Here is a 21,038-nt window from a genome sequence, read left to right as displayed (position 1 = left end):
TCTCACGGGTGCTTTTCCAGTAGCTGGGTCATTTGTAGCTAGGCTCTCATGGATGGATACTCAGATATCTAATCAAGGGGAAGTTTATACTGCAGCCTTTCTCTGTGTTGGCAGTGATAGACCCATCTTTTCCTCTCCAGCCTCTCGAGGCTGTAATATCTCTGAGAATGCTAGGCCAGACTCAAATGTGGTTGAAATTGCAGTATTGATAGAGGTTCGCAGTAGGGGATGGGCGGAAATTCCTACCCGCACATACCATGAGATTGCATAAGCCTCAATGCTTAGGCAAAGAGTAAATGTTAAAGAATTAGCCTGTGTCCTGGCAGCTCTTCTGGCTAATATGGTTGAGCCAAAGGAGCTCAAGAAGGAGCACCAAACCCAATTTCCATTGGGCGGTTCAGTTGATAACAAGGTACCTCCTACGGCCAGATTCAGGCTGAAATTCTAGCCCTTGGCCCAGGCTCCAGGTTTACAGTGAATTGGGGTAGTCGGGCAATTCAACACAGTGCTCTCCCAGTAGAAACAGAAACAGAGCTTTGCTGCTTCTTACGTGCTCTAAAATGCTTGAGTGAAACCCATCATTAGTATAACAAATTTGTATAAATGATGTGATGACAATCTGGCCTCACAGCACTTCTGAAGCAAGTACCAGTAAAGCCCATTCAAAAAACAACCCCAAATAAACACAAAAAACCACACTCGCTCTATTCCTCCTGCTAGGAAAAGGGATGGCTTCTCAGCTCAGATTTCCACTGTAAGGAAAAAGTCATTCTTTGGCTACCATGTGGTCTACCTACTACAGAGTCACCACTTGAAGAACTTACACCAGTTTAACCATGTCACTGTAGTAGTGGATGCACACACCATCAGTGCAAACTGCAGAGTGCCTCTTGCATTTCACGAAAGGTTTAAAAATGATACACTGCCAGTTAGTAATCAACTATGCATTGTCAACTTCTAATTCATTATCTCTGTAGTGGAACAAAATTGTACAAAACATTTGCTTTTATGAGGCAATGATCATCAAATACAGTAGCCAAGGACTTTGGAAACTATCAGAAAAAATGAAGCCTGTGACTTTAACAACCCGCTCTGCAAAAGGATGTGAGTCTGTGCTGGCCCAGCTTTATTCTGCTTTTTGCACCTGTTTTAAATGCTTTCACACAGAACTTTGTACTGAACACATAAAATCCAAAATCAAAACGGTCACAGTCAACTAAGGCTATGTTTATAAAAAATGAAATAAAATAAAATTTAACTGTTGGAAAGAGTTTGTTAACCCATCAGGACAGTTAAAAGACTCCCATCTAACCTAACCCATAGATAATTACAAACATTGATGACACGATAGGAAATAATCGCCTCTATTCTCAAATGATTCCCAAAGTACTGATTTCAAACTACACACAGGTACTATCTAGCAAACCTTATAAAGATTAATTTGTAAATCCCTGTGATTACAAGGTAACATCTGTTGATTTTCTAAATGTTTGTCTACAGCACATAAATAATATCAGGAAACCAGAAGTCTTTGAGACAGCTGTTTACACTATCAGAAAAATAATCTGTGGAGTGGCTGATACCTTGCAAAGGCAGTACACAAAGTGGAATAGTTTTAGACTAAGATCATTTAAACAAAGGGTAGGAGGTGAAACAGTCATCCAAGAGGCCTGACATTGTGGATTTTTTTAAACACTCTCTGAGCTTCTCAAGTGGATTATGAATATTTGTATGAAAGCAAACCCTGGTTTATGAGATGAAATTTGTATGTGTCTTCCACTGTCAGCTCTACTGGCCTCCCCTAGCCTGCTTTTCAGAAAGTAGAGTCAGGAATTGATTATGTTGCTAAAGAGGGCGTCAACTGAAGGAAGCATCTTTATAAGGTGCCTCCATAATCCTTCCAGTTTTTCATAATAAAAATTAAAAATGGCCAGGTTATACCACTGAATATGAATTATTTCTATATAATCATCCATACCAACCAGTTGCTTGATAAAATGAAAATCCCTGGCTGACATACGAGTAGGGAATTATTTCTCAGTGGTGGCTTGGGTATAGAACAAGATACTTTATCCCTTTCAACAGTGGACCTCCTACTGCCAGCTTATTACAGAACCTGTTTCTGATATTAGAGCAGTAAGAGACTCTTCATCTTAATATCATCATCCTGCGATGTACAAAAAGATCTAGTTTTGAAAACTAGAGTACAAAATATCATTACTTGTTAGTTATAATACTTCTTTTTCTTTCCTAAATAGCTGGAAAATAAATGAAAAACAGTGCCAATACACTTTAAAGAATTGCTAAACAGCATTTCCCTAAAAAGAGCAGCATTGCTTTTAAGGGCCATAAGGCACTGTGGGATGTTACAACAATATAAAGGCAGTCATTTTAGAAGAGATTTGGGAAATGGTTACAGACTTTACACCTCTTGAATAATGCAGTGTGCAGCTAGCACAACCTGTCCATGCCACTCTGTCACAAGCTCCCAGCAAAAATGCATTATTATGTTGTCTCATGTTACAGAATATACCCAGACAGACTGATAGGAAGAAGCACCATCTCCAGAAGAATGGATACAAGCACAGCTGCATTACATAAAGGAACACCCTGAGCCACCGGAGGAAAAGATTACACAGGTGACCTTTGCTGGTGCTGTTGTTATTCTGCTTGTGCCTCCTGAGAGGTGCAAGAAGAGGCCCTTCATGGGCTTCCCTGCAAAAGGCTTCTGAGACCCATGGGAGGATGGTGCTGCATCCCTGCTGTGGCTGGAGGGCCAGCTGGGAGCACCAGTCTGCCCAGTACCTGGGTACATCATTTTAAGCTATCTGACATATTAGCCTTATTGCAAAAGTTCTCCTTGAGACAATGGTAGAAGTCAAAAGCAAAGACCTGAAATTCAAAAAGCCCCACCAGCGTGAAATCCCTTTCCTATGTATGTTTCCATGCACCACTCTGCTCTTACGCAGCCTCTTCCCAGGCTCTCCCTTCCCACCACCTGGCTCCCCCAGCCCCTCTCCAATTCATCTTTGCCTCACACAAACGTCCTTGCGCCCCCCTGCATTCAGGTCAGCAGATTTTCCTTCCCCCCCTTGCTCATGGAAGGAACAGTGGGCAGCCGAGCTCCGGTGATAAAGATGTGCAGGGAATCCACATCAAACAGAAGAAAAAGTCTAATTTAATCCCAGCAGTGGCCTGGGTCTAGAGGCATAGACCAAATATGTGGGAAATATGACAGTCTTTGCAGACTGAGGGCCACAACCCATGTATTTGAGTAAGGATTCACAGGTGCAACAGAAGAACAGGTTCCTATTGGGAGAGTGAGTTCTTCACTAAATATCAAGTTTCTGCATAAAAATACCAACAAATGTGCTGTCATATCTGTGATCAGCTAAGGCCTAAATCCAAAACTATTTTAAAAATTGAATCTACACTTAAATATGAAGATCTGATGATATAATGCAAGATAAGATTGGTAAGAAACATAGTTGGAACAACTAAAATAGCAAAAAAGACTAGCTATGCTTTCATGCTTTAACCTCACAGGCTGATGCACAAAAAAAGAAATATCTTTTTCTTATCAAGGCAGCCTTCACTGCGAGAGGTAGTAACTGAAATACCTATTATACCACAATCATAGCTATTGAGCTATATTGTAGATTCAATTCAATGCATTTTCGTTGAAATTTTTAACAGAATTTTCTAGAGGTGGCATTTATATTCTTCAAATGAGTGAATAATGCAAGACTATTTAAATGAGATATATAATAGTGCTATATAATGTTTTAAAAATTCCACATTTTAATATATATTCTATAGTTTTACTAAGGTCTTATAAAATTTACAGGGTAGTATTTTGATATTCTTCTGGTGGTAAAGACAGAAATCGCAAATAAAAAGAATAACCTAAAAAGAAGTTAAATTCCTTACACATGAAGAAAGGCACCTCCTTCCTCATCCTGGTCCTCAGGCCTAAATATCCTTAGAAAATAAATGCAAAACCTAGTTATCAGGAGAATCAGCCCTGATTCTCCACCCAGTTCTGTAGCCCATCTCCAGCATAATCAAGCCCAGATGTCACAAAAGATGGCAAAAGAAAACTCAAGTAGCAGACATGGGATCACCCCTCCTGAAGTCTTGAAGTCCCTAATAACCAAAGATGGTCTTCAGTCCAGAGGTATGGTGTTTTATATCCTGTCCCCTTATTTACTTTTCTAATTGGTCCTTTCAGCTTATAGAATTTTCTTGTATTTTTAGAGGGCTAGAAAAGAAGACTGAAAGTGGAAAAAAGATTCTACACAGAATTGTTAAAATGGCATCATAAAAATTAGAGGACCGAAAGTTTCTTAAATGAGAATGCTACATTCTGCAGCAGAGGCACCTTGAGATGGACAGAAATTCCAATTCAGGAATAAGGCACACAGCCTGGAAGTGTAACTGAAAGCAGGCTTCGAAATGTGGCATCCACTGGCACTCCATCAATAGGATTGTTTTCAGCCTATACAGATATATACACACACATATATGAGGCTATACATAAGTTTTTAAGTATGTGTCTCAAATTCAGACACTGAACAGCCAGCAATACATTTTCAATTTATCAAAAAACCCCCAGATCAGAAAAGACAGCTGTGCATGCGCTGAAAATAAAAGATATATAAGCCTTCTTTAAGACCAAGCAGAATTCCCTGTGAATACAGACTTAGAGAAGGCTTTCAGGGAATTAAGGTTTATCTTTAGCATTTCAATTATAATTTTGGATTGTAAAACATATATTTGGCAATGATCAGAGCTGGCAGTCAGGCTGGTAATTTGATGTGCATTAAAAAGTGATGCGATAATGGGAAAGCTCTGCCGTCAAATGTTACAGAAATCTTCATGTATTGCAGTATCATATAATTCACAACTGTATTTTCTATTTATATTCCTTCACACCCTTAGTGGAATGATAAATTATTTTAAGCTGAATGTAGCTGTTGAAAACAAAGAAAATCCTTCATTGTCAACACAGGATTTACACAAACATTTTCAACCTGATCCTTAGATCCTGTAGCTCAAGATAATATTAGTACTTTCAAGAACCATAGGAAGTATTTCCCTATGTAAAAGAAAATATAACCTCATGAATAACAAGTAAATTATGGATTATTCATATTATGGTAGCAAAGTCTGGGGGTTTTTTATGTACAGCAGTGTTCTCACAGAATATATCCTTTGCTACATAACTTACCCCTAATTATAAAAACTGCTTTGCCAGGTTAAAATAAATGTAGCTGTCCTAAAATCTGCAAAGATTCACATAAACTGTTCCTCCACTTAACAGAATGGTACTTTGAAAGACAATTATGCAAAATTAAATAATTAATTATTGTGCTTTTCAGTGTCCCAGTCACACAAATCTTTTAGGCTTTCAAACAGTGTTTTGGTTGCTTTAGATGATGCACATCTTGAAACTCAAATGAAATACTGATGCAATTTTAATTGAGCAATTAAAATAATGTTTCATGGTTTCTAAATGGACTGGCTCTAAAATTACTTGTCTACTGAAAAAAAAAACATTTTCAGAGCTGTTACCCAGTATCACATTTCCAGACAATGCCTCCTTTGTCATCTCATCCTGTTTCTCATTCTCCTTCAAATGCCTACTGAACACAATTGCCTTTTGAACTTATTCACTGAAAAGAATTTATCCTTCTCTTTAGTAAACTTCAAAACCTTTCCTCTAGTAAATCTGCAGCAGAAGTCCTGTTATAGACAAATAACATTTAGCACCAGCACACAATGAAACACTTGGGATGTTTGAAATTAAGAACACATTCCATATTTTGTGCCCTATCCTTAAGTCCATTTATAACCCAATAAAAGACGGTATCATTAGGAATTTATTGCAGCTCAGACCTACTGATGGTTGGAAGAACATGGCTGAGACTCAAATCTGGAGAAATGGATAGCAATGACAAGCAATTACTTCAGTTCATTTTCTACAACACATTTCTTCCTAGAACAAGCTTTTTTTCCCTAAATTACATTAGCAAAAGTTTAGTCTCTGTGCTTTAAGAAAATATTTATTATGATGTCCACCTATAGTTTTTTTACTTTTTCAAAGGAAAAATAAGTAAATTGTCTCCCTGATTTGCAGCACAATGGCCAAACTCTTCTGCCTGAAGTCTGTAGTGCCAACAGGAAGAAACAAAGTGGAAACTGAAATTTTGAATTTTCAGTGGTTCTGATATGAAAGAAAGCCTTAAAAAAAATTCTGAAAACTGGAAAACTGCTCCCCGTCGACATATCAGAAGCTTCACCGTATACTGTTTCAGCTGCTGTGAGGAACACAGAGGGAGGGCATAAAAATAAACATTATAGAAATGTATTATTATTTCAGGCACTTTCTCATATAAATGCCCCTACTTTTACAGTTTAAACTTCATGTACTCTTAAACAAGCTCTATGGTACTTTTAAACACACCTCTAAAAACCTGTCCTATGTGTATCATTCTTTGCTTTGAATGTTGTGGCTGGTCTTTCAGAAGAAACTAGTTACTTTCATTCAAATACAAATATAATAACAAAAAAAACCCCACTCCCAGGTTAGTAGTTACCATAAATTATTTATCTGATGATTGCTTTAGTTACGTTTGTGTCCCTTATCTACTTAGATAGTGAGGTGTCCAGAACAGAAACTACATTTTATTTAGCATTAATAAGGTATTGATGTAATGAGTGACTGACTGACATTTGAGCCCTGTTGCATTGTCAAGATATAAACGGAATGAAAACCACTAAGTCAATAAGAGGACTCCAGATAATGCTGTTCCTGTTTGAAAGCAGAAAAAGAAAGAGCTTCATGAAAATTGGTCCTTACAGTGTAATGTAGTGATTAAGCCAGTGCTACACAATATCAATGGAGAGAGTAACTTGGTCTTCTCCCTCTAGTCTGCCCTTGTTTGCACAAAAACCCCCACCTTGTCAAAGTATCTTGGAGCTTTTTGGCTGTCTATTAAATTTACTGAAACTGTCCAACAGGTTCAAAAGTTGCTGGCTGAATTACTGACAGAGGGACACAGCAGGATTTCCTTAGGAAGTCAGGCTAATCAGATTGTTTAAAAGAAATCCAAAGTGAATTACATTTTATTTTCAGTTTGCCTTATACAAAACTAAATCAAATGGTTGCAGAATTGAGCCTTTTTCACCCTTTAAGATTTTAGTCCCCTCCCTCCTTTCACACAAACAGTTTCAATTTCCCTTCTGAGATATGTTTTTCTCAAATAGTCAACTTGGCAACTATTTGAACTAATCCTTTAAAAATCACACCTAAGATACTTCTTACTTATTTTCCCATATAAATATGTGAAACATTAAAATGTAGTTTCAATATATATTTCTTCTACTTGTTTCAGTTTTACTGTAAACGTTCCACAAGCAAAATTTCTTTTGAGCTGCAATGCTGACTTTCCTGTCACAAAATGATAAAATATGGTTCAGTGTATGCTGACTTAAGTTATTTTGCCTATAAAATTAATTTTCAGGTAACATTTAACCATAAAGGTATTTACCAAAATATGGAAGAATCAACTGTCTTCAGCAATGTTACATTGTCATTTGTACTTCAATGAACACTGCTCTTATAAACCTCTTGTGTTAAAACCTTAATTACCTTATGGACAACATTGCCAAGTGTTTCAGATTGTTTTAATTATATTAACTGAGTACAGGGGCACTTCCTTTTCACCTACTCCATCATTATTTAGCCAAAGTAAACACATTTAATGCTGTCAGATTTCCATCACAAAACATTTCCTTCAGTTTTGCAATTTTATTTGTACAGTTCTCTGAATTTCCTTTAAATTCTTTAAATATTTCTGCTGTTTTTTTCCAGAACTAAATATTGTTTTGTGTGCATGACCCTGTCAGCACAATAAAGAAAAACATTCTTTTTCATTAATGATGCAGTATTTGAGACCCCATGTAATTTTAATTACTATCATAGCTCTGCCTTTCAATTGTCCTCAATACTGTAATTTTTAATTTCTCAGTGCTTCTCAGTCTTAACAGAATTTTAGGAGTCCACTTCCCACCCCATTGCCAGTGTTCAGTCGCCTTTATTTAATTTCTCCTTTTTTTTTTTAACCACAGAGGTAAGCAGATGAGAAGAGACTGACAGCTGCAACTTACCAAGAGTTCGGAAAGGTCTTTGGTTTGGTGTATGGGAGAAGAAACCAGGTTTCAAAGCATTTGTGATCAAAATGTCAAAATACTCTTCGAAATCATTCCTAGAAAGTAAAGTAAATGTGATTAGCTGAACTAACAAATTAGTTAAATGCCATACAATACTCTTTAAGACTTAAGAAAATAACAAAGTACTTCTTTAAGGCACTTGCTTCTGTCACTTTTTTTTTTTCAGTGCTTGTTCAGTGTCACTATTATCCATATTTTCCTGAGGTAGTCAAAAGGGAGTCACACTTTGATCTTTGGGAACACTCATTATTTGTAAGAAGATGTTCCTTGATCTCAGGAGAACATGTAACAGATCATATATTTTTAATCTGAGATGGCAACGTATGCATAGACATGCACAGAAAGTTGTAAATGAGGGATATTCTTTTCAAGGAAGAACATATGAAGTGAAGTGATGGGCTAGGAAGTAACTGAAGACACTTAAACACAGGTGCTTATATTGTTGGTATCTGTAGGGATGCATAGGCCTAAGATGCCACTAGCAGACAACAGAGATCTAATTTACAGCCAAGGAAAATTAGAGTGTGATTTCACATATTCCAAAATTGAAGCACCATTTTGAAAGCCGAACTCCCTCTTCAGATTCCACTGGCTGCTCTCACTACATCCCTGCTGGTTACAGGGAGGCTGGACATGTGACTACAAATAAACACCCATCAGCTTTGAGTCTTCATCTACCAGCTGATTCCCACACTAAATTCAGATTTTTCAAAGATCTTTAGGTCCATATATACAGATTGTTATCTGAACTCTGGAAATCCCATCAGTTTAAATGGATTTGAATGTCTCAGCATAATATATAAGAAAACATTCCTCATCTATGATGTACTTTATTTTATTAGAAGTGTTTCATTGCTTAGGTGACTTCATTGCCTACAACATCCAAAAAATGATGGATACTCTTGCATGGAAAAAAGAAATCACAGATGGCAAGTCCAAGATGGACACAGGCACTGAAATGCTATCAGCAGTAGAGGAAGTTTGCTGGAAGTAAACTAGCTATGTCTATCACTTTCAAATAATTCATGATCTTCCATAGAACTGAGATATCTTATCAAAAACTGAACGCTCTCCCTATGAGAGACAGCTTTTGGGTTGTGCTCAAAATTACATTTCAGCCTTAAAATAAAAGTGCCTTTCTAATGAAATTTTAGATTTGTCTAATTTTTCTCCACTTGTGACCATATGTAAACCTTTACCTTTTTAAGAGAACCATTATCAAATATTACAATGGTATGTTTCTAAAATTTGCTTCCATGTGGAAGATTCCAGACACTGAGCAAACAGGCCAGACTCTTCTGTCCTCAGGTGAAAAGAATCGACAGAGACAAACTTTTCAAATTAGGGTCTGGTGCAAATAATGTATCCATGGGTAAGTTAAGCTTGAATTTGCAAAACAAAGCAAACGTTTCAGGAACACAACAAAGAACAATTAACAAGTGAGAGGATAAGAGAATATGGCCTCAAGTTGCACCAGAGCAGGTTTAGATTCGATTTTACAAAAAATTTCTTCACATAAAGGGTGGTGAGACATTGAAACAGTCTGCCTAGTGTAGTGGTGGAGTCACCATCCCTGGATGTGTTCAAATAACGTGTGGATGTGGCACTTGGTGATATGGCTTAGTAGTGAACATAGAGGTGCTTGGTTAATGCTTGGACTTGATGATCTTGAAGGTCTTTTCCAACCTAAATGACTCTATGATTCTATGATTTGTGGAAAAAGTGGCAAGTGCTTTGTTTAAAAAAATTGAAACAGACAGAGTTTTCAGAAGATAAAAGAGTTTTTCAGAAGATTTGGCAACTTTTTATTGATCTGTTGAAAAATTATGCTTTCTGTGAGGAGATGCTGTGGCCTTTTTTGAAACAACATATTCAATCTCATGTTTTTATGAGGGACCTTGTGTTATGTTACTATGTAACACTATATACAAATCAAATCTGTTCCAGTTACTGCCTGTGTTTGGTAGAGTGGCCAGTGGTTCCAGTAAATAGCTAACACAAAGGGTAGGATGTATCTCATACATGTATCATAACTTCGACCTCCTAAAAATTGCACACTGAATTCAGACACCACAGACAGAGCCAGTGGAGAAACATCCACATTCTTGAAAGGTAATTCATCCCACTTATTTCGGACATAATTCTACAATGCAGAATGAATTGCCGAGGATAATGCCCAGTGGTTTATTTCCACTAACCACAGAGGGAAACAAAATGACCAGCTTCAAAAAATTCCTCACTTTTGGGTGGCTAACGCTCCTGAAAAAGTGAAATACACTTGGCTTCAGTGACTATGGGATGACTGAGTCATATTTAGGTGTGCTCCTGGCAACACTTAAACATTCAGTTAACCGGACACATGAAGACAGCATCCTCGTGTTAGGTAAGACTGAAAATTCACACCACGATGCTGCTGTGTGGATGAACTGGCACTTGCTTTCTTAGTTTTACATGTTTTATATACTGGTCCCAGCAGTATGTCTGTGCTCTGGCTGGGAAACAGTTCTCATTTGATTTCAAAATGAAGTTTTTTCTTACACTTCCTCTCCCTACCAAAATGTCTTCTAGTTAAGGACAATTTGGTCAGATGAACACAACTGGGATATTTTGCTCATGAAATAGTAAATGATACACTTAAGCATGAATTTCCAAGCACAGATTTTATGAAGACAATAATTTCTTAGTCAAAAAGGTGCTTCTTTAATAAAGTTCAAAAAACTAAACAGTTACAAGGTAAGGATATTAGGAGTAAGAGGCTAAAATTTCACATGCATCTCTGTTTTCCATATTTATCATAAAGGTTTTTTATTTCATACTATACAGTTTTGGACTTCTCAGTATCATACTGATTACCTGAAAGAAGTAGGAATAGAAATTAATAAAGGACTGTGTAGGTGCAATTCCTAAGTGTTGATATCAGGAATAAAATGCAGTGTTGATGTCAAGAATAAAAAGCAGTTAGCCTGGTCAAATTAAAGTTAATGTCAGAGGTAGTAGGAGGGCATCTAAACTATATTCCAGTACAGCAAAAAGCAGCACAGGTATGTAGAGTCTTTCAGTCTGAAATGAGAAGCCTGGAACAAACAAAATCAATAAAAAGTTTAGATTTTCAGGAAAATAACCCCACTTCAGTAAAGTTTATTGGATAGTGGAGTACTCAGTTCTCCAGAAGCTACTTGGAAGCCACACTGCATGAATCCCTGGAAAACATGATTGTAATAAATACCTTAGACCATCCTACCCTTCTGTGGAAAGAGAGAGTGGTGCAGTATCCTTCTAGTAGAATATCTTTTTTGGTGTTTGAAAGGCAACTGATGGTTCTGATACCTTGCTTACTGTCTTCCAGCAGGATTTCTACAGCTGCCTTAAACAGCTGAACACTATTCACCAAGGAATAGAAAGCCAAAATCATTATATGTGGCCAAGAATTTACTTTTGTACCAAATTTTCATTTAGGAAATAACTAGACAGATCTACACAAAATAGCTAATTCACAGGCATCTTGCTCATAAGCAGAATTCCTTTTTGTCAGGAGGTAGATTTGCCCCTCAAATGAGCAAGTATAATGTTCATGCAAAGCAGTGAGAACTGGCACAGTTGATGCTTCATTTTAGCATTTAGCCTAGAGAGTACAAAAGAGAAGTGATACTGGCAGGACTGGTTTTGGAAGGTAGCTCTGTCTTTTACTTACCGGTGGTTTTCTTCTTGGTTGCTGCATTCGCTCTGATGTTCCCTGGCATATCCTGATAGTCGAGGTTGTCTCACTCTGAACTACTTTGTTTCTTTGATTAATAATAAATTAATAGTCTCACTCTGTCACCTACCACACTATTTGCATCACTGATTTTTTTTTTTCTAGGGGTGTAAGTGATGGCTCTGCTGAATTTCACTGAATTCGACTTGACCACTCATGTTCTTTATTACGCTAAAAACAGCTGTTGTGATCAGCAACTACAATCTCAACCAGTTGCCAAGTGCAATGAACTGTCTGTTTTATCTTTTCTGCTGTGATGAAGCACATTTCTCATGCACAGCCATCTTTTGGAAACCACTAATGGGAAAAGGAATTGGTAAGCTTTTCCTGCAGATTACTGCATGGAAATTAAATAGTACTACTAATTCCATTCACTGCTGGAGAAGCAAGAAAGGAAGTGGCTTAAATAAGACAGTCTAGCAAAAGTTAATGATAAAATTAGGAATCAGATGATGTTTATGGCCTAAAAAATAATTCCCTGGAATCTTCAACCCCATTATGATGCCCCCAAAAGGATGCAGTGTGCTGTGGGTCAGATACAGCTCACAGGCTCACAGATGGACTACTTTCCACAAGTACCCTGTAACAATCTACAAGAGAGGGGCCCACCAGAAAACTCAAAACCAAGTAATTCACCATACATAAACAAAACTCAAATTAGCTTCCCAGTAACTCAGGCTTATCTCCAGTCGCTGTTTGGCAGATATAATTTGAAATGGACTTTGCACTTACCCAAGAACATGTTCACACAGAAGCCTGCAGTAGTCACTGTGAGAACTGGTAATTAACAGCAGAATCTTCCCAGCATTCTTCAGTTGTTTCAGCCACTTTTTTACAGACTCAGGACATCTTTGTAAATATTTGTCTGGATGATTTTTCACTTCTGGGAAATACATCCCACAGTCTTCTAAAAAAATTAAAACATAATTATGTTATCCAATTTTGCTCACAAACCACTTAATCCACACAACAAATATCCTTTTATGTGCAAACAACACAATTAAAACAAGGCAAAGCAACGTTTAAAATTTTCTCTGGGCTGTAACTTAATATAAACCAAAACCCCCAATCAAACCAAGAGGATTCATTGTAGCAGAAATAAGTTTGCATGACTTTTCTCTTTTACTGTGGAATTTTCATAATTATTTTGTTTGATGTTCTTTTGCTCATAATGGTTTATAGCAAAGAAATTTCAGATTATAATTTTACGCAGGAAATAATTATTTCTTTTTGCCGTTGCTCAATTTTTGGATACTCAGCCTGTGATTGTAAAATGAGCTAAATGTTTAGAAAGTGGTAAGGACCCAAAATTCCAAAGAACACCTGTTCACTTACTTCTGACACTTTACATTAGCATTGACTGATCAGTAACATCCATTTTATTACTTTTGCATTTTTCTCAAGTAGCACTTTATCTATAAAAGGTTGATAAAGTGGCAAAGACTCATAAGTATTTGGAATACTAGGAACAGATGCAAAAACTGCCCTGTTCCAATTCGAGCTTCAATAATGTTCTTTTTGCCAAATAAAACAGCAATAGAATTTTGCAAATACACTTGGAATGTAAGATTTTTAAAAGTGTGCAAGAACACTAACTTGGCAGTAAAAGTTACCTATTCATTAAAGTCACGAATAAATATTGATCTTGTTACAGCCCATAGCTATTTTACCAAGATGTCAAACTAACATTAAACCTACCTACATATTTCCTCTGTGCTCAAACTCTCTATAACCAAGGCTGTCAAGCTCGTTAAAGGTTTAAAAAGAAATACAATAATTGTAGAGACAGAAATGATACCAAGTGTTTGGCTCTCAGTCTGTGTATGTTATAGTATAATGAACATCATCATAGATTATTTTTCTTCCAGCACTTGTTCTATATGAAACTGTGGTCAACTTAGCTGAATGATTTAATAAATCCCAGACATTACTTAGCCTTCTGGTATGTGAGTAATGCTGTTCTCTAGTTCGAAAAAAATAAGTTTTAAACCACTTGAACTTCAGCTATTTAATGAAAGAGAACATGCATGTTTGAAACACTAGTATCAAAGAAAGACTGAAAGATTCTGGGTGCTAAACATAACACTATTTCATATACTACACATTCAAACATCTACAGATGGCAGGGAACAAAAGTCTTCCAAAAGAAGTTTCAAATTGGCTCTTATCCCTGGAACCAGACAGGAGGTAAAAATGTATTATTCTGTACTACGGCTGACAGATTTCTTCCAAAAAGGTGGACTAGTATATCTGAGGAGAGTCTCTCAAGCAAAATCTCCCAACTCACAACCAGGCCACCGTTCCAGTTCTTTGTTGTATTTAGGTCAGGCTGTGTAACAGTGTGTACTAGGGGAATAGGAGCCTGTTCCTGCAGCCGGCATTATGGGATGCCATGACATTTGCCTTGAGAGCTAGCCAAGAACAATGATTCTTTTGATTAAACAAAGCAGATTTACGAAAGAAGGTTTCCTGTTGTGTTCTCCCTCCTTCTTTCCTGGGGCATGAATATTGTTTGGGATGAGCAATAGAGTTTCTAGGAGCATAAACTTCTTTTTTTCCCCCCTCCATATTATAACTAGCAACAATATTTCATATGCTATGCTATGACAATTTTTCTTTTTTGGTGTTTCGGAAAGTGCACAACATTAGATGAGAATGAAGGGGGACACACAAACAAAGCAGGCTTGTCATTAGCTCTCAGAGGTTCAAGAAATTAAAATAAAGATGGCAAAGCTCATTTATATAACCAGTGACCTATCACTCTTTTCACTCTCAGACAGAAAGATCTGTTTTACTCCTGGACACTGTATTTTTCTTTCCTTATGAAATGCCTTCCACTGTCCGTGACCATTCTTTGATGTGCAATTTAAAGACTTTGAGTTAATTTAATCAAAACTGTCTTATTTCTCCATAATCTGTGCAGTATGTTCTACGTGACAAATCTATTATATTTGGCCTTTGAGCTACATCTGCATTGGAAAAGGCCAACAACTCTGGGTTCAATATATGAGCTGAAAGAGGATCTTATTCTAGCTTTCTATCCAGACCCTGAAGCCCAGCTGTTAATTGCAGACAAGCAATGAATCAGTTCTTGACACTGGGATCTGAAATTTGCCCCTGGGCTGTCTGCCATATCAGGCAGAGGCAGCTCAGAAGAATCCTCATTAAAGCATACTCTACTGTAATTAGGCCAGCATGGCCCAGCAAAGTAGAGTTTGACTTAATTCCTAACATACTATTGCATCTGGTGAAGACAGTTTGGTGGAATACAAACTCCTACCAATAAATGAGTTTAACCACCAAAGCTTGCAAGATTTGATTGAAAGCCAAATAAAATAAAAGCCAAAAAACTTGCTCATCCCAGAGCAAGAGCCAATTTTGAGGAGTATAGCAGAGCCACAGGCACCTTATTGGCAGAAAGAATTGTGGAAGCTTTAACATGTGATGGAGAAATAGCATCATGTCAAACCTCCAAATGAAGCTTTTTTCCCACTATGGCATACGCTGCACTGTGTTTTTCTAAAGCAAACAATAAAAATAGGAAGAAAACTCAATTAAGCAAAGCACCAGTGAGAAATGAGAAAAGAAATAATTTTATCAGAGCCAACAGAGGAAAGCAAGAATGAGTTAACAGTAATAAGTGATTATACAACTGTCATACAGCTCCGTTCTTGAAAACCAAAAAAGTAATTCTTCAGAATAACACTGTTCTTGAGAAATAAGAAATGTCCCTAGCCTGTTATACCTTCCTGATAATTCTTATGGGCCATCCAAATTGCAAAATACTCTTAAAAATGGAACTGTAAGCAAACTTTAGAAGAGTTTTATTGGTGCACAAAGTCAGTGTATCAAAGTGGGGGACTTATGGTCACTGCCAGCTTTACAACAGACGGTTTGCTGTCTGTACACTGCCTAAAATAAAATAGCTACATTTTTTCCTCTCTGTTTTATGAGTATCACTTAACATACAGCTATATGGACATTGACATGTATAAATGCATACCCACAAATCAGTGAAAGCAAAACATTAACAAAACAACTATCCTGATTTTCACCTCAAAGTCTCTGTTGTTTTCAGTTGCCTTCAAGCATGCCAAAGCCTTCGTTAGTAACCTCTGGCTCTTTGGCAGTGTGAACACTTACTCAAAAATACCAAGAAGTATTTAATAAAAAAAAAAATGCAACAAGAAGACTGTGACAATCAACATAACAATCAACATATTTACCCCCTGTGATTTTATGAGAAAACTTAATCCAATGATGAGGAGCAGGAAACTGAATGTCTAAACATTTTATACACAACTTTGGAATTTATTACATATATGTTACCATGGAAGAAATGCAATTTTTTCAATTTCCATTCTTGTTACTAAACAACTTGAAGTTTATCTCAAATCTCTGAAATGCAGCCTGGAATAGCAAATTAGCAACTAGCCTCTGTAGGGATTTATAATCATCTTCCAAATGCACTTTAAAAAACAATGACTGCCTTTGCAGTCCACTAAATATCCTTCCAGAAAAAAATATACACTTTTTAAGATGAAGATAGAAGCAATTAAAATGAACTGTCTAGAACCAGCACATATTAAAGTCCTGCCAGAGCCTCCTATCAGATCAACGTCCTGCTGTATTTTCAAAGCAAAATAATTTCCTCTATCTATATTATCAGAGGTTCCCTTGTGTCCAGTTTGGAGTTTGTTTTTTCTTGTCTTACCTGACATTTTAATTTAATCAGGATGTTCTTTGCATTGTCTTGACTTGCAGTTTAACTGTGTGTAACACAGTTGTGATACTGTGATGGGAATTATGTAGTTGGAAATGCTGGAAATGCAGAACCCCCAGACCAAATTCAGAAGGAAGCTGTACACTGCTTGTCATGTCTTCCAGCACAGACAATAATCCAGTCCTTAAGCCAATCACCCTCCTCTACTACAGTCACAAAATTACTTTATTGAAGTATACAGTTTGATGTTCTAATACAATACATGTATTTGTGGAAAAAATAATTATGGATTTCTCTTGTGCTCTGCATTACACCACTTCTCCCTGGCAGGGTCAGTTCATGCCCACTGGCTCTGGACTCCTTTAGACTCAGTGTCTCTAAATCCGCACTGCCAGGACACTGCAGTTTTCATCCCTTATCTGTTATTTGGATTATAAAGTGGGCAAATGTTCAAGAGGTATGTTTCTGGCAAGGTTTCAGCCCAGAACTAAAACACAGGAACAGTGTATTTCTTCGTATTGTCACTGCTTCTAAGGGGCACCTACTTGATTAAATTAAAAATAATTTATCCGCTATTTATACAATTTAGCTAAGCAGAGAAGTATGAGGCCAAACAAATCATAGAATTCAGCCAAGAAAAATAAACTTCCAGCTGCCAATTTGTAGCTTGTATTTAGTGGCTTTAACAACTACCAATCTCTTACAATGAAAGTAGTATTTGGGAATGTGACTTTTCTCTCTTTTAAACTCAAAGGCAATATGATAGCTTACCTATTAATACCCATAGCCAAATTCTCTATAGTTCTGCCATGAGAAAGAACTTATAGCTCTTCCCTAATTTTTGTCTTAATGCCGGCTTGCACGTAACAGTTATTAATTTGATTAACAGAGTAGAATTCCAATAAATGTTACAGTCAGCAGATACAGACAACTATATTCATTGTTTATTCCTATCCACTGTAGGCTTACAACACTTCAGGTTTCTAGAGTGAACAGAGACACTTCTTTCACCATTGTTGCTGTCTTCTTCTCCTGTCTAAATAAACTAATCTAACAACTATCATGAGCATTTAACAGAAACACAAGAAAAATACCTTCATCACAGAAGATTCTGCAAAAGAACTTAAATTTCATCTAATGAAAGCAAGTAGAGGAGAAAGGGGGTGATGGCAAGTTGGCTTTTACTTCCTTTCGTTTAAGCTGAAGTGTGTGTTCTAGTAGGAGCAGCAGAAGCAAAATGAGAGACAGAGGGAAGGAAATGTTAACATAAAGCAAGATAAGAAAAGATAGTGAAGGATGACGCAGGGATGACTGGACAAAATATGGTTACATTCTGGAGGCCTGGGATGAGGCAGATATCAGGAACAGGGAGCAGCAGGAAGAGATAAATCACTCTCTCCTTCCCCCAGGAGATTAAAAACTTTTAAAAAGAGAATAAAAGGATGAAAGTCCTAGAAGATAGGAGGTTAGGAAGAGGCAAATGTCATAAGAGCAAAAATGAGGCGCGACAGATGTCAAATATTCCGAGTTTTTATGTTTTCTGCAATTGTCTCAATTCTTTAGAAAGACTGAGAAATTCTTTAGAAAAACTGTACTGTTTCTTAACAGGTCAAAAGGTTAAAGATCCTGGTCCAGTTCAGGCAGAAAGAACACCAGCTATTTACACTTCTTCGTTTATTAGGAGCAGACATCAAAAGAAGATACTAAGTTTGGAGACAAAGGAGATTTTAATATTCTGGTACCAAATTGCTCATTCTCATCTGAAAAAAGAGAGAAGCAGAAGAGGGGAAAAAAAGTAGTATGGGTGGGGTGGCCAGTGGAGACCAGAAATTCAGGATGACACCCCAATGAATTGCTGCCCATCACAAGGCTGAACTTTGCAACCTGATGAACCTCTCCTTGTTTTAGCTAAGAATTCGCTTATGTGCCCAGATATATGAGTAGCTGCTTACAAAACAGAGTATCTTTCAAACTGCTCTTGTATATACAAATGAAACACAAATGGGATAGAAAACGGGGAAAAACCCCCCAAAAATCAGACAGAAGAGAGGAGGTAGGAAATAGGAGGAGAAATGAAAAACAAACCAGTATTAAGGACAGGTTGCATTCTACTAATAATGCAAACCCATAAATAGGGCACATATATTAGGATGTCAAATCAAATTAAAGAGAAAACTTTTCCTCCTGTGTTCTCAGAAAAGTAGGGATTTTTATGATCACAATGTAAGCACTTTGCATGGGGCACTTGAGTTTTGAACTAATCACATATTACCAGTGGAACTACAAGATCAACCGGTTCTTCATTTGCTGCTTTTCCATGTGTTAAAGAAGATGTTTACTGCCTGTGTAACATTAACATTCTCAGTATTTTTAGCAACATCCAGCTCTGGTCAGGCAGAAATAGATCACATTTCCTAAAATAATAAACAATTTTCCAGTGATGACAACTCTGTGCTCACCTTGATTAATTTCAAGGGGGTGACCATAAGGAAAGGGTCCATGGTGGGCTAGGAAAAACATGACTACTTGGATTAATAGTGGCTGCAGTGCTATATAAACACTTAATATACTGAAGGAGACATTTTAGCAGAACACACACAAAACATCACCTCTGCAAATATTTCATGGGTCATTTCCTCTTCTACTTATTTTCTACTCCTGTGGCCTATGAGAAATTTACTGCAAAATTTAAAATGCTTTGGTAGCTAAAGATAGCTCTCCAACGAAAAATGGTCTGATTGACTAGAAATTTTCCTAAGGAAGTTAAGAGTAGATGTTGTTTCTACTGGCTTGATATTTTAAGGCAGGAACCACCACTCTTCCTCCTTTCTGAGGTGAGGTTCCCATGACAAAGGCTTTTAGGAACAGCACAGAACCTTTAGCTGTATTTAAAGGGAAGTCCTAATGTCTAAATTAGAAGGTATTACTGCTCTGACATCTTAGCTGAACATCACCCCCTCCTTCCCCCTGTGTAGCAGGGGGTAGAACCAAAGACCTCTGATGGACAGCCCAGAACCTCATGGATGTGCAAGGTTTAAGGGCTGGCCCTAACCAAAGTCAGCTTCAAGGTGAGGCTGCATAATTTCTTGAAAACCTAGCTTATTAACAACTTTTCCCCAAAAATTTTTCAAGCAAGCTTAAAAAGTATCATTTCCTGACACCCCCCACCATTTCCTATCTGGAAGAACCCCATTCAGTCTGCCCCTAACCTTCACCCTCCTTCTTGTTAGCCCTGCCTCATGTCCCGCCACATCAGCAGTGTCCTGGATGCAGAACAGTCAAGACTCCTAGGAGCGCAATGCCACAGCCAGATGCTGGCATGGCTTTTGCATGTAGTGTTACTCCTACTTCTTACTGAGGTCCATGGGCACTGAAAGAGAAATCCAGGCTGTTTTCATATGTTTTCTGTTCTTACTGGTGTTCCCAAATGGCTGATTTAACTGCTCCCACAGCCAGAGTCAGACCCATGCTGCAGTCTTTGCCCTATCTCATCCCAAGCTTGCAAATCCCTTCCTTTAGAAAAGGGAAACAACACAAATAAAAAAACTTATGAGAAGCACATCTATATCGCAAAGTCTGCAGCCTGACTTCACCCTGACTGCTGACACATGGTATTTGTAAGGAAGTTGTCTTGATGTAGGTAGTTTGAATGACCTTCCATAGTTTTGTATACACAAATCCTGGAGACAGAATTTCTTTCTTTCTTTTCTTGTTTTTTTCTTTTCCTTCTGTTTTTATGTTAATATTTATATCAACACAGCAATGTTTCCCCAGTGCACTACAAAGCAGGAAGGATGTACTTTGGAGGTAGGACAGGATCTGTTGCTGTATTTTAGAGGAAATTATTTATTTCTCAAAAGAATTCACTTCCTTGCTTTACACTACCATGCTAGTTTGCAGCGTAACAGACCAGATTTATCAAACTGTATGAGACCAGCCAATTTCTGATGACACTCTGGCAACCCATGGGATGAGCACTAAACTTGTGCAGAGGTAACTACCCTTTGCTGGACATTCAGTTAAATTAGTCTGATTCTCCAGATCCTCCCTACTGCACTGTGTGAACAATTAAAGTGAATAATCTGCAGGTAGAAAAATCTGCTCTATTCCATTGTCAAGAATGTCTTCTGATAGGATTCATGCAACACACTTACCTATGCTCGGAAGTGAAAGACTGAAAGGTGATACAGTGATTGCTCAAGGCAACACAACCCACATTTTTTCCTGCTGTTAAAGATTTATATGCATTATTTGTTATATAAGTATTGCCATTAATATTTACAGGAAGACAACCTATCAGTGGGAAATTACTATAAAAATTCTGGA

The 21,038-nt window shown here is 37.3% G+C and overlaps 1 protein-coding gene across 2 annotated transcripts in view; it reads right to left on the bottom strand.

Annotated features, from left to right (window-relative positions):
- The window catches only part of NT5DC1 (5'-nucleotidase domain containing 1), a 131,107-nt gene that overhangs the window by 33,048 nt on the left and 77,021 nt on the right, over nucleotides 1-21,038 (bottom strand). For both annotated transcript variants that reach the window (XM_042016707.1, XM_042016708.1), the window contains exons 7-8: nucleotides 12,722-12,896; nucleotides 8,173-8,270 (exon numbers count right to left, since the gene is read on the bottom strand). In XM_042016707.1, the coding sequence (XP_041872641.1) occupies nucleotides 8,173-8,270; nucleotides 12,722-12,896 (273 nt within the window). The remainder of the gene's footprint in view (nucleotides 1-8,172; nucleotides 8,271-12,721; nucleotides 12,897-21,038) is intronic.

Source organism: Corvus kubaryi, unplaced genomic scaffold, assembly GCF_017639235.1.
Source record: "Corvus kubaryi isolate FWS band 111438036 unplaced genomic scaffold, C.kubaryi_AGA036_p1.0 split3-73, whole genome shotgun sequence".
NCBI classification, from domain to species: domain Eukaryota; kingdom Metazoa; phylum Chordata; class Aves; order Passeriformes; family Corvidae; genus Corvus; species Corvus kubaryi.
This window is presented reverse-complemented; position numbering and strand designations above follow the sequence as displayed.